General features: G+C 39.5%; 1 protein-coding gene across 1 annotated transcript in view; it reads right to left on the bottom strand.

The window, feature by feature from the left end:
- VKORC1L1 (vitamin K epoxide reductase complex subunit 1 like 1) overlaps nucleotides 1-12,714 on the bottom strand; it is a 62,220-nt gene that overhangs the window by 8,063 nt on the left and 41,443 nt on the right. Inside the window, exon 2 of the mRNA XM_059036714.2 lies at nucleotides 216-325. Coding sequence (XP_058892697.1) covers nucleotides 216-325 — 110 coding nt within the window. The remainder of the gene's footprint in view (nucleotides 1-215; nucleotides 326-12,714) is intronic.

Raw genomic sequence — 12,714 nt, 5'->3', positions numbered from 1 at the left:
CTGCTATCCCTGATTAAACACCAACAGATAACCAAGTTCAGCTTGAGCTTCATCAAAATCTTAGTGAACCAAGTTTTCCCACCAAAATGTGTTACAAACCAGCGGTTCTATCACTAACATATGCTTTTATTTAATATAAAGACACACATCAGGGCAAAGACACAAAGTACTAAATGAAATATAACTTATTTTTGTATTGCTGTATAAATACTTACCAAGTAATAACTGTAGTATATAAAATATAAGTCCAAAGACACTGTTTGGCTGGTTTAATACACCATCCTTTCCAAAAATGGAACCCAAAAGACCAAATCCTCGACCCCATCTGTAAAATAAAGAAAACCAGTAAACCTATACTTGAGTTTTCCTGTTTTAAAAAATGTAGAATTATCTGAGCATATCATGCCCACATACCCATCTGAATCTCTAAATTGCCCATTTCTATATAGTGTCTTCCTGACAGCATTAGTATTTGCAGAGAAAGGGCTCTTTCGATTTAAGCCAGGGTCTCTTAGCAGCAGCAGCACTGACACGCTGGGCTAAATGCTTCTTTGTGGTGGGGGGCTATTCAGTGCGTTACAAGATGTTCAGCAGTATCCGTGGCCTCCACCCCCCTGGCCAGCTGTGCCTCCCAAAATGTCGTTAGCCATTGCCAAATGTCCCCTGGGGGCAAAATCACCACCAGTTAGAAGTCACTGATGTAAGCTCTCCTATTTCTTCATTCAAAGTACATAGACCATAATGTTGCTTCCTGACCGGGACATGCATGAGGAAACATATCCTGGGAACACACCTTTAAATGTACGATAGAATATCAGAAACTAAAGTCTTTCCTAGAATCTTATCTCAAGAGTAAAAAGTTGATACATTATTTGCCCCATCAGTTTTTATTTGCAGTTTAACTGAAAATGTTGCATTTGACTTTACGTTTTCAGAATCTTATTTTCTTATTAAAAATTAAATTCTGATTTAATAAAATTTGATACAAATATCAAACTAACATTTACTTTGGATAAAAACCTTTGATAATAACTTTAACTCTGAATGAAAGTGCTTTTTAAAATACCAAAAAGAAAATGTTTTCACTCTGTAGCAAATTACTCAATAAAATCTAAACTTGGGTTCTGAAGACAAACTACCTGAAAATAAGGATAAATAAGTGATTCCTTACTAGTCACACAACTTTAGTATCTAAGAAAGAGAGTGAAATCTCTTCATAATGATGATGTTGGGTGATAACCCCAGTTTTACAAGCAAGTGAGAACCATGAAGATTGTTATACAATTATATGCGTCAAGGAACACAAAATAATCTCGATCATATTCATATATTCTTTTACATATCAAATACTCATTAAGTGTGTTCCAGATGCAGACAGTGGGTCAGGTGCTGACTTGTCCAGAGTGAACAAGTCAAAGTGGTGCCCTTGTGGGGCTCATGTTCCATTTAGGGAAAAGTAACAGACAAGTAAATGACTAACTTATCTTCAGAAATGGATGCACTATTAACAGATACACAGGAAAGTTGAGAAGGGGGGTTATTCTAGATCAGAGCTTTTGAAAATTTTAAACTGCATGCAATCACCTTGGAGTTTTGTTAAAATGCAGATTTTACTGCAGCTGGTCTGTGGTGGGGTGGAGGACTGCATTTCCAAACAAAACAAAATAAAATGCTCCCACGTGATGCTCATGCTTCTGGTCTGAGGACCACACTCAGCACCACTGCTCTAGGCGGAGAAGGGGTGGAAGGAGCTACTCTAGCTACATGGTCAGGGAAGGCCTTTTTCAGGAATTAAATCCTGAATGAAATCCTGAAGCAGCCAATCTCATGAGGAATGGCAAGTACAAAGGCCTGGAAAGAGCTATGAGTGTAAAAGAAGACCATCAAGGCTGACACTGATGGGGGAGAGTGGCAAGAGAATGAGGCACCGTTCCATCATTTATAATAATTTATAGCCTTGCTTGTAGGCCATGATGAAGAGTCTGAATTCCATTCTAACTGCAATGGGAAGGGCATTCAGTGGCTTTTAAACAGGAAAGTAATATAAGCTTATTGATGATCACTCTTGACTACTGTGTAAAGACCAAACTTCAGGAGGGCAGGGACAAACTATGCAATCACACTTTGAAGCCCTACTCATCTGAAGTAGGAATTCAAATGTAAATCACCAACTTTGGCAATGGAAATAACTGGGCATAGTACCAGAATTATCACACATAAACAGAATTTTTATATTCTAAGCATTAGTCTATGCCTAATTATTCACATATGATCATGTGGATATTTTCCTTGAAAGCAAAGCAGTAATCCATAGAATGAATGCATCATTTTATCAAAGTAATACATGCATAAGGTTTAAAAATCAAGTAACACTAAAAGCCTTATAAAACAAAATAGAGATATTTCCTACTCCAGGCCTCTCCACACTCAGCTCTGATCCCCATAGGCAACCACTTGGATGCCTTTTAACTGTTTTTCCCTTCTATTCACTTCCACGTTTCTAAATAATATGCTTACACCGCTATTTCTTGATTTATCAATCTTTTGACCTTCTAATATGGTAGACCAAAATGTTGCTTTAAAAAAAATAAAAACATTTTGACATGGAAAGCTTCAAATGTATATACATAAAGTGAAAAGAACAGTGTAATAACCTTAGGTCCCTATCACCTAGTTCCGAAAATTGTGCCTTTCTTGTTTTATCTCCACCTCTACCCCCAACCACCTGATGATTATTTTTAGATTTTTTTAAGGTAAAATGTCCATATATTTAATGCACAAATCTTAACTGTATAATTTTGACAAATACATACACCTGAGTAACCCTGGTATACAAATTGTAATCCTGGTAAACTAGTCCTGGTACAATAATTCTGAAGTGTGAAGTAATTGCAGGAGTGTGAAGTGAGAATGTAAGTACCTTTCATAAAAAAAACAAACAAAAAAGCACCTCAACATTCTATAGAGTGCTTCCATCTCCCAAATTAAACTGTTAGTCGCTTTCCAGCAATCCACACTCCTCTCCACACATGAGCAAGATGCATGTGGCTGCCTAGGCTTGTAGGAATCCAGTCTCGGAACCAAAATTAGATCTCTGGTCTCCTGGATCGCAGTGCTGTGCTCTTTCTCTCATGTTGCATGAAGTTATAAAATGCAGTTACCATTCCAGCATTTTCAATCAAACAGAATAATAGCTTAATTCCTTGATAAATACAATTAATAAAGTTGAATAATGCTTAATTAACTTTGATAAGGCTGATGGAATAACTGTTAGCAAGTGAAATCACTAGCAAAGTAGACTGGCATTACGTTAAGATTATTTTCCTAGGAAAGGTGAATAAGAGCAGATTTTCATAAATGACACTATACTTCACAATTGCTAAGGATGGTGTGAGTAATTTAAAACCCTTAGTGGGGCTTCCCTGGTGGCGCAGTGGTTGAGAGTCCGCCTGCCGATGCAGGCGACACGGGTTCGTGCCCCGGTCCGGGAAGATCCCACATTCCGCGGAGCGGCTAGGCCCATGAGCCATGGCTGCTGAGCCTGTGCGACCGGAGCCTGTGCTCTGCAACAGGAGAGGCCACAACAGTAAGAGACCCAAGAACCACACAAAACAAAAACAAAAACAAAACCCTTAGTGAATCTTTTTTTTCAAGTTGGAACATTTGACAATACTGTAGTTTTCTCCCACTTCTAAAAGCTATACAAAAGTGTATGAAATAAATTTTATGTGCTAACTTTATGCTTGGCTTTATCTTAGTTTCTAACCTTTTTCTTCTTGTCCCATCTATATTCAAAACTCTATTATACTACTTACCTGCAGAGTTGCCCCAAGTACTTTACGGGACAAGATGGGATATTAACCAATGGAGCAAAAAGAAATGTTTTCTTAAAGTACTACTTATACAGATGTTCATTTTGCTTCAGTATAGTATTGAATAACATCAATGAAGTGATTATGCAAATAAGAACTTCTCTTTAATCTCTGACTCTAAAAAAAGGTTCATCTTTGACCCAAATAGTAACTTCCTTGGATATTCTGTATTTGGGTGCATAAACAACCCATACCTCTTCCCTAGGTATTATGAGAAATTGTTGAAAGGTTTCGAAACACTCCTAATTTTGCCAGAAACAACAAATCTTAAAACCAATTGCTCTCCAACTTGGGTATCCTAGGTCCCTGAGGATAAATCTAAGACAATATTTGCCTCCTTCATTATCATTCTCTCGTAAGTGTATAGGGGAGTTTTCCAAAGGCTACATGCATCACATGTGATAATGCAATAGATTGAATATAGGAGCTGATGTGAGAATCCAACAGTCTTATTTTATGGCAGGCTTTAAAGAGATTTGCAATAAGAGAAACTAGGCAAGTCTTTCCACTATTTTGTGTGTGTGTGTTTGGAAAAAGTTATTATTCATGAAAATATTTTGTAAACATGTAATGTTAACAAATGTAATATAATGTAATGGGTTTATTACGTTTCAATAAATGAATACGTATTTAAATAATTTCACAGTTTGTAACTTCTAATACAGTAAATACCAAAGATATAGGGGCTTCCCTGGTGGCGCAGTGGTTAAGAATCTGCCTGCCAACACAGGGGACATGGGTTCAATCCCTGGACCAGGAAGATCCCACATGCCGCAGAGCAACTAAGCCTGTGCGCCACAACTGCTGAGCTTGTGCTCTAGAGTCCGTGAGCCACAACTACTGAGCCCATGCACCACAACTACTGAAGCCTGTGCTCTGCAACAAAGAGAAGCCACCACAATGAGAAGCCTGCACACCGCAACAAAGAGTAGCCCCCACTCGCCAAAACTAGAGAAAGCCCGCGCACATCAACGAAGACCCAACACAGCCAAAAATTTAAAAAATAAATAAATATTTAAATAAATAAACCCCACAGAGATATAACCCATACAAACAAAACCTTTTAGGGGTATTCAATAATTATTAAAGATATAAAGGGGTTCTGATATCAAAAAGTTTGAAAATCACTGCTTTTGACCAATTCTCCCCCCCCCAACAAAAAACAAATCACAGGTCAGACAAAATTTTAAAAACTGGGGTGAGATAAAGTAGAAATAGAACAAACAATCCTAAAATTTTTGTGAAATCACAAAAGACCCTGAAGAGCCAAAGCAATGTAGAGAAAGAACAAAGCTGGAGGCATCACAGTCTCTGATTTTCAACTATACTACAAAGCTACAGCATTCAAATCAGTATGGCAGTGGCATAAAAAGAGACACATAGATCAATGGAATAGAATAGAGAGCTCAGAAATAAACCCACATATATAGGGTAAATTAATTTATGATAAAGGAGCCAAGAATATAAAATGGGGAAAGGATAATCTCTTCATAAATTGTGCTAGGAAAACTGGACAGCCACATCAAAAGAATGAAACTAGGGCTTCCCTGGTGGCGCAGTGGTTGAGAATCCGCCTGCCAATGCAGGGGACATGGGTTTGAGCCCTGGTCTGGGAAGATCCCACATGCCGTGGAGCAACTGGGCCCGTGAGCCACAATTACTGAGGCTGCGCGTCTGGAGCCTGTGCTCCGCAACAAGAGAGGCCGCGATAGTGAGAGGCCCGCGCACCGCGATGAAGAGTGGCCCCCGCTTGCCACAACTAGACAAAGCCCTCGCACAGAAACAAAGACCCAACACAGCCATAAATAAATAAATAAATTAAATTTTAAAAAATTAAAAAAAAAAAAAGAATGAAACTAGACCACTATATACACCATACACAAAAATTAACTCAAAATGGATTAAAGACCTGAATATAAGAACTGAAACCATAATACTTCTAGAAGAAAACATAGGCAGTAAGCTCCTTGACAGCAGTCTAGGCAATGTTTTTTTGGATTTAACACCAAAAGCAAAGGCAACAAAAATAAAAATAAACAAGTAGGATTACATCAAACTAAAAAGCTGCTGCAGGGCAAAAGGAACCATTAAAAAAATGAAAAGGCAACCTACTGAATGGGAGAAAATATTTGCAAATCATATATCTGATAAGGGGTTAATACCCAAAATATATAAAGAACTCATACAATGCAATAGCAAAAAACCAAACAATCTGATTTTTAAAATGGGCAGAGAAACTAAATAGACATTTTTCCAAAGAAGACACAGATGGCTAACAAGTACATGAAAAGGTATTCAACATCACTAGTCATCAGGGAAATGTAAATCAAAACCACAATGAGATAACACCTCATACCTGTTAGAGTGGCTACTATCAAAAAGACAAGAAATAAGCATTGGTGAGGATGTGGAGAAAAGAGAACCCTTGCACATTGTTGGTGGGAATGTTAATTGGTGCAGCCACTATGGAAAACAGTATGGAGCTTCCTCAAACAACTAAAAATAGAGCTAAAAATAGATCCAGCAATTCCACTACTGGGTATTTATCCAAAGAAAACAAAAACACTAACTGGAAATATGTGTATTATGTTCACTGTAGCATTATTTACAATAGCCAAGGCATGGAAACAACCTAAATGTCCATCAGTGGGTGAATGGATAAAGGAAATGTGCTGGCTGTGTGTGTGTGTGTGTGTGTGTGTGTGTGTGTGTGTATAATATATATAGAGAATAGAATATTATTCAGCCATAAAAAAGAATGAAAGCTTGCCATTTGCAACAACATGGATGGACCTTGAGGGCATTATGCTAAATGAAATAAGTCACACAGAAAAAGATAAATATCGTATGATCTCACTTATATGTGGGACCTAAAAAAACAACAAATAACAAATGAACAAAAAAACTGAGCTCATGGATATAGAGAACAGATTGGCAGTTGCCTCAGGGAGGGAGTGGGCAAAACTGGTAAAGAGAGTCAAAAGGTACAAATTTCCAGTTATAAAATGAATAAGCCCTGGGGATATAATATATAGTATGGTGACTATAGTTAAGAATACTGTATTGTATATTTGCAAGTAGCTAGGTAAGTGGATCTTGAAAGTTCTCATCACAAGAAAAGAAATTTTGTATACCTATGTATGGTGATGGATGTTAACTGGACTTATTATGGTGATCATTTTGCAATATATACAAATATCAAATCAATGCATTGTACACCTAAAATGATGTCAATTATACCTCAACAAAATAAATAATATACCTTTAATAAATTATATTTTTATAGATTCCATGGCTATAACTTTTAAAAAAAAGAAAATAACAAATGTTGGTGAGGATGTGGAGATATTGGAACCCTTGTATACTGCTGGTGGGTAAAATGAAGCAGCTGCTGAGGAAAACAATTTTTTCGTTCCTCAAAAAGTTAAACATGGAATTACCATATGACTCAGCAATTCCACTCCTAGGTATATACCCCAAATATTTGAAAACAGGTATTCAAGAAAGCACAAGTACTTGTTCACAGCAGCACTATTCACAATAGCCAAAAGATGGAAACAACTCAGTGCCCATTAACTGATGAATGGATACACAAAACACAGTATATCCATAAAATGGAATATTATTCAGCCATAAAAAGGAATGAGGTACTGATACATGCTACAACATGGATGAACCTTGAATACATTATGCTAAGTGAAAAACGCCAGACACAAAAGATCACATTTATATGAGAGTTCCCGAACAGACAGATCCATAGAGACAGAAAGTAGGTTTGTGGTTGCCAGGGGCTGGGGGAGGGGGCAGTGAGAAGTGATTGCTTAATCAGTACAGTATCTCCTTTGGGGGTAATCAAAATGTTTTGGAACTGGATAGAGATGATGATTGCACAACACTGCAAGTATACTAAATGTCACTGTACCCTTTAAAATAGTTAATTTTGTGCCAATCTTTCTCAAAGTCTTCCAAAAAATTTGAAGAGGCCAAACTCATCTTATGAGGCCAGCATGATCCTGATACCAAAGCCAAAAAAGGACACTACCAGAAAAGAAAATTACAGGCCAATACCCTGATGAATATAGATGCAAAAACTGTCAATAAAATATTACTAGCAGGGACTTCCCTGGTGGCACAGTGGTTAAGAATCCGCCTGCCAATTCAAGGGACAGTTTTGAGCCCTGGTCCAGGAAGATCCCACATGCTGTGAAGCAACTAAGTCCGTGCACCACAACTACTGAGCATGAGCTCTAGAGCCCACAAGCCACAACTACTGAGCCTGTGCACCACAACTACTGAAGCCTGCGAGCCTAGAGCCCGTGCTCTGCAACAAGAAGCCACTACAACTAGAAGCCTGCGCACCGCAACAAAGAGTAGCCCCCACTCACCGCAACTAGAGAAAGCCCGCGCACAGCAACAAAGACCCAACGCAGCCATAAATAAATAAATAAATAAATAAATAAATAAATAAATAATTTTTAAAAAATCTACGAATTGCATTTTTTCCCCTGGAGACATCGTCCCTGTAACCCTTGACCTTCCTAACCACTCTAGAGGACTTGATTTGGGCTGGCTGCTCTCTGGGCTTGCTGCACAGCTGTCATCCTAAGACTTCCAATCTCTTCCCTACACTGAATCTTTTATTTCTTAGGTTTGGCATGCTCCTTTCCCCCTTAGTTTAATCGCCTATTTTGGTGAAACAATCTTCTAATAGCTTCATTGAGAAAACACATACTAGAGGTAAAATTTCTGAGATGTTGAAAGTCTAAAAATATCTTTCTAGGGAGTTCCCTGGTGGCCTAGTGGTTGGGATTCAGGGTTTTCAACTGCAGTGGCCCGGGTTCAATCCCTGGCTGGGGAACTGAGATCCTGCAAGCCGTGTGGTGCGGTCAAAGAATATATATATATATATATATTTCTTCTACCATCACAATGGACTGACATTTTGTTTGGGTATATAATTACAAATTTAAAATAATTTTCCTTCAGAATTTTTAAAGACATTGTTCCACTATCCTACTTCCAGAGTTGGTCCTTGAAAAATCTGATGCCACTCTGACCTTTGAATATGACCTATTTTTGTCCCTCCATGAAGCTTTAAGAAACTGCATGTTAATTCTAGTGATATAAAATTTCACAAAGGATGTGCCTTGGTGTGGGTCTTCAGTCATTCATTGTGAAGGGCCCTTAGTAGGCTCTTTCAGCATAGAAATTTGTATTCTTCAGTACAGACATTTTCACATAACATGATTTAGACAACCGCTGGACTTGTAAAACAGAACCTCTAATTTTCTTTTACCTTTCCTTCTATTTGCCATCTCTCTTTCCTTTGGTTCCATTTTCTAGATTAACATGATGTACTCTTCCAAGCAATCTTAATTCATTTATTAAACTTATTGCTACCATACATTGGATTCTTATTAGCTGATGGCTCCTTTTACATAAATAGCATCTTGCTTTGTTTATGGGTAACCACCTTTTTTTGCGGTACGTGGGCCTTTCACTGCTGTGGCCTCTCCCGTTGCGGAGCACAGGCTCCAGACGCGCAGGCTCAGCGGCCATGGCTCACAGGCACAGCTGCCCCGCGGCAAGTGGGATCCTCCCGGACCGGGGCACGAACCTGTGTCCCCTGCATCGGCAGGCAGACTCTCAACCACTGAGCCACCAGGGAAGCCCAAGGTAACCACTTTTTTATCTTAGATTTAAGGAGATAGAACCATTTATGTTTATTTTAAGTTTACTTCAGGCAGCTTCATTTTCTGTTTCCTCTGAGTTCCTTGGTGTGTGTCTACGTGTATCTGTCTCTCATACTGAAGACTTTCCTCAAATGTCTGAGGACCCTTAACTGTCAAGTCATCTGTAGACCAAGGCATTAAAAATATGAATGCTGGGACTTCTCTGGTGGCGCAGTGGTTAAGAATCTCTCTGCCAATACAGGGGACACAGGTTCAAGCCCTGGTCTGGGAAGATACCACATGCTGCAGAGCAACTGAGCCCGTGCACCACAACTACTGAGCCTGTGCTCTAGAGCCGTGAGCCACAACTACTGAAGCCCTCACGCCTAGAGCCAGTGCTCCGCAACAAGAGAAGCCACCGCAATGAGAAGCACGTGCACCACAACGAAGAGTAGCCCCCCACTCACTGCAACTAGAGAAAGCCTGCACGCAGCAACGAAGACCCAACGCAGCCAAAAATAAATATATAAATTTATAATAAAAAATATGAATGCCAATTCCAGTGCTGGACAAAATAGATTATGCCCACCATAGCCTCTCTCTCTCACTGATTACAACTGAAAATTGGAAAGAATATGAAAACCAACCACCTGAGAACTCTAAAAAGTAAAAACAGTAAGTGAACAGGGTAAAGAAGTTGAAACTTGAACAACCGGTACTGTGGAGTTTTCTGGGGGTTTTACCCTCTTCTATCTTCTGCCTTTGAAGCAAGAGTAGCTCAAGTTTCAGAATTGCCCAGGGGTAGTAGACAGCCAAAAAAGCCCCTCTTTCTGGCTAGAAGATGAAGTAAAGGGACCCATGTGAGCTGAGTAGTTTGTGAGGGGGGCAACCACAGTTTCTTTTCATATTATTTTTTCCCTCTTGGCCTTGCTTAAAGGTGAGCAAGTGTTCTGAAACTGCATCTCAGGGATGACAGTCCAGGTACCTCAAATTGAGAGAAAACCTGTCTCTGCCTGGAAGAAATGAGAAAAGGGGCCCCTGTGGTCTTAAGCAAGTAAGGGGAATCCTGTCATTTTTGTTCTCATTTCTCTCACTGCTTTACCCTGAGGGTGAAATCTGTCATGTGGAACTATGTGACAGCAAGGGGAATAAAATGCGCTGTGAGAAACCTGTCTTTCTAGCTAGAGGAACTGGAAAAGGGGCCACTGGGAACCAGAGGTTAGGAAGAAAATCCCAGTAAGGAGGAAGCCAAAGAAAGGATCTCCTAATTCTGTGTAGCAACTAACACAAGTCCCAGTCTCACCCCTGAGCTGCAAATGCATGGAACAGAACCAAAGAAGCCCACCAAAGTCTGAGAACTAAACACCACTCAAGTTGCAGACTGACTATTGAGTGGGGCATGTGAGGGCAAAGGCTTTGAAAATGGAAGTGACATTGAAACTATCGCCCACAGAGGAGATAGAACTTGTAGTCTTAATCTAACTGGGTTGATTGCATGTTAAAACAAAAATCAATGTTCTCAAGATTTTAACAGAAGCCAGAGTCTAAAAGCAAAATATTCAAGATACATTCCAAATGAGTTGAGGATATATTCCAAAATTATATGACATACAACGAACCGAAAAAAGAAAAAGTAACCAATTCTCAGGGGAAACAAAAATGTCAATCCTAAAATGACACAGATATTGGAGTTATCAGAAAAAGATTTAAAACAGTTATATCTATGTTCCACAAGGTGAAGGTAATCCTTCTATGTTCCACAAGGTGAAGGTAATGAAAAATGACTGGAAAGATGAAAGTTCTCAGAAGAGAAAGAATAACTATAAAACAGGAACCAGGGCTTCCCTGGTGGCGCAGTGGTTGGGAGTCCGCCTGCCGATGCAGGGGACACGGGTTCGTGCCCCAGTCTGGGAGGATCCCACATGCCGCGGAGCGGCTGGGCCCGTGAGCTGTGGCCGCTGGGCCTGCGCGTCCGGAGCCTGTGCTCTGCAGCGGGAGAGGCCACCCCAGTGAGAGGCCCGTGTACCGCAAAAAAAAAAAAAAAAAAAACAGGAACCAAATGGAAATTATATAACAATGAAAGATCTGAAATTAAAAATTCACTAGATGAAGTCAGAAGCAGAATAAAGATGGCAAAGGGCAAGATTCAGTGAGCTGAAAGATTGATCAATAGAAATTATCCAACCTGAAGAACAGAGAAAAAGAAAAAAAAAATGAACAGGCACTTAGGAACTTGTAGGACAATACCAAACAGTCTAACATTCATGTCACTGGATTCCCAGAAGGGGACAGAAAAAGAGATTGAGGCACAAAAGTTTTTTAAGAAATAGTGGCTTAAAACTCCTCAAATTTAGCAAAATACAAACATAATGGATTAAAAAAAAAAACAACTCAGGGACTTCCCTGGTGGCACAGTGGTTAAGAAGCCACTTGACAATGCAGGGGACACGGGTTCAATCCCTGCTCCAGGAAGATCCCACATGCCATGGAGCAGCTAAGCCCATGTGCCACAACTACTGAGCCTGCGCTCTAGAGCCCACATGCCACAACTACTGAGCCCGAGTGCCACAATACTGAAGTCCATGTGCCTAGAGCCTGTGCTCTGCAACAAGAGAAGCCACCGCAATGAGAAGGTCACGCACCGCAACGAAGAGTGGCCCCTGCTCGCCACAACTAGAGAAAGCCCACACGCAGTAACGAAGACTCAATACAGACAAAAGTAATTAATTTTTAAAAAATTCTAAAAAGAAATATTAAAATAATTTAAATTTAAATTAAAAAATAAAACTCAGTGAACATGAAAGAGTTGATAAACTCAAAGAACATCATACCCAGACCAACCTGATCTGACATTTGTAGAACATTCCACCCAACAATAGCAGAATATATATTCTTTTCAAATACACATCAAGATAAACCACACTATAAACAAAACACAAACATATTATATACAAACCTTAACAAATTTAAATAATTGAAATCATACAAAGTATACCCTCGGACCATAATGAAAATTAAACTAGAAACCAGTAATAGAAATGTATCTTAAAAATACTCCCAGGGCTTCCCTGGTGGCGCAGTGGTTGAGAGTCCGCCTGCCAATGCAGGGGACGCGGTTTGTGCCCCGGTCCAGGAGGATCCCACATGCCGCGGAATGGCTGGGCCCATGA

Source organism: Kogia breviceps, chromosome 14, assembly GCF_026419965.1.
Source record: "Kogia breviceps isolate mKogBre1 chromosome 14, mKogBre1 haplotype 1, whole genome shotgun sequence".
NCBI lineage: Eukaryota > Metazoa > Chordata > Mammalia > Artiodactyla > Physeteridae > Kogia > Kogia breviceps.
The sequence above is the reverse complement of the archived record's forward strand: the minus strand, read 5'-3'. Positions and strand labels throughout refer to the sequence as shown.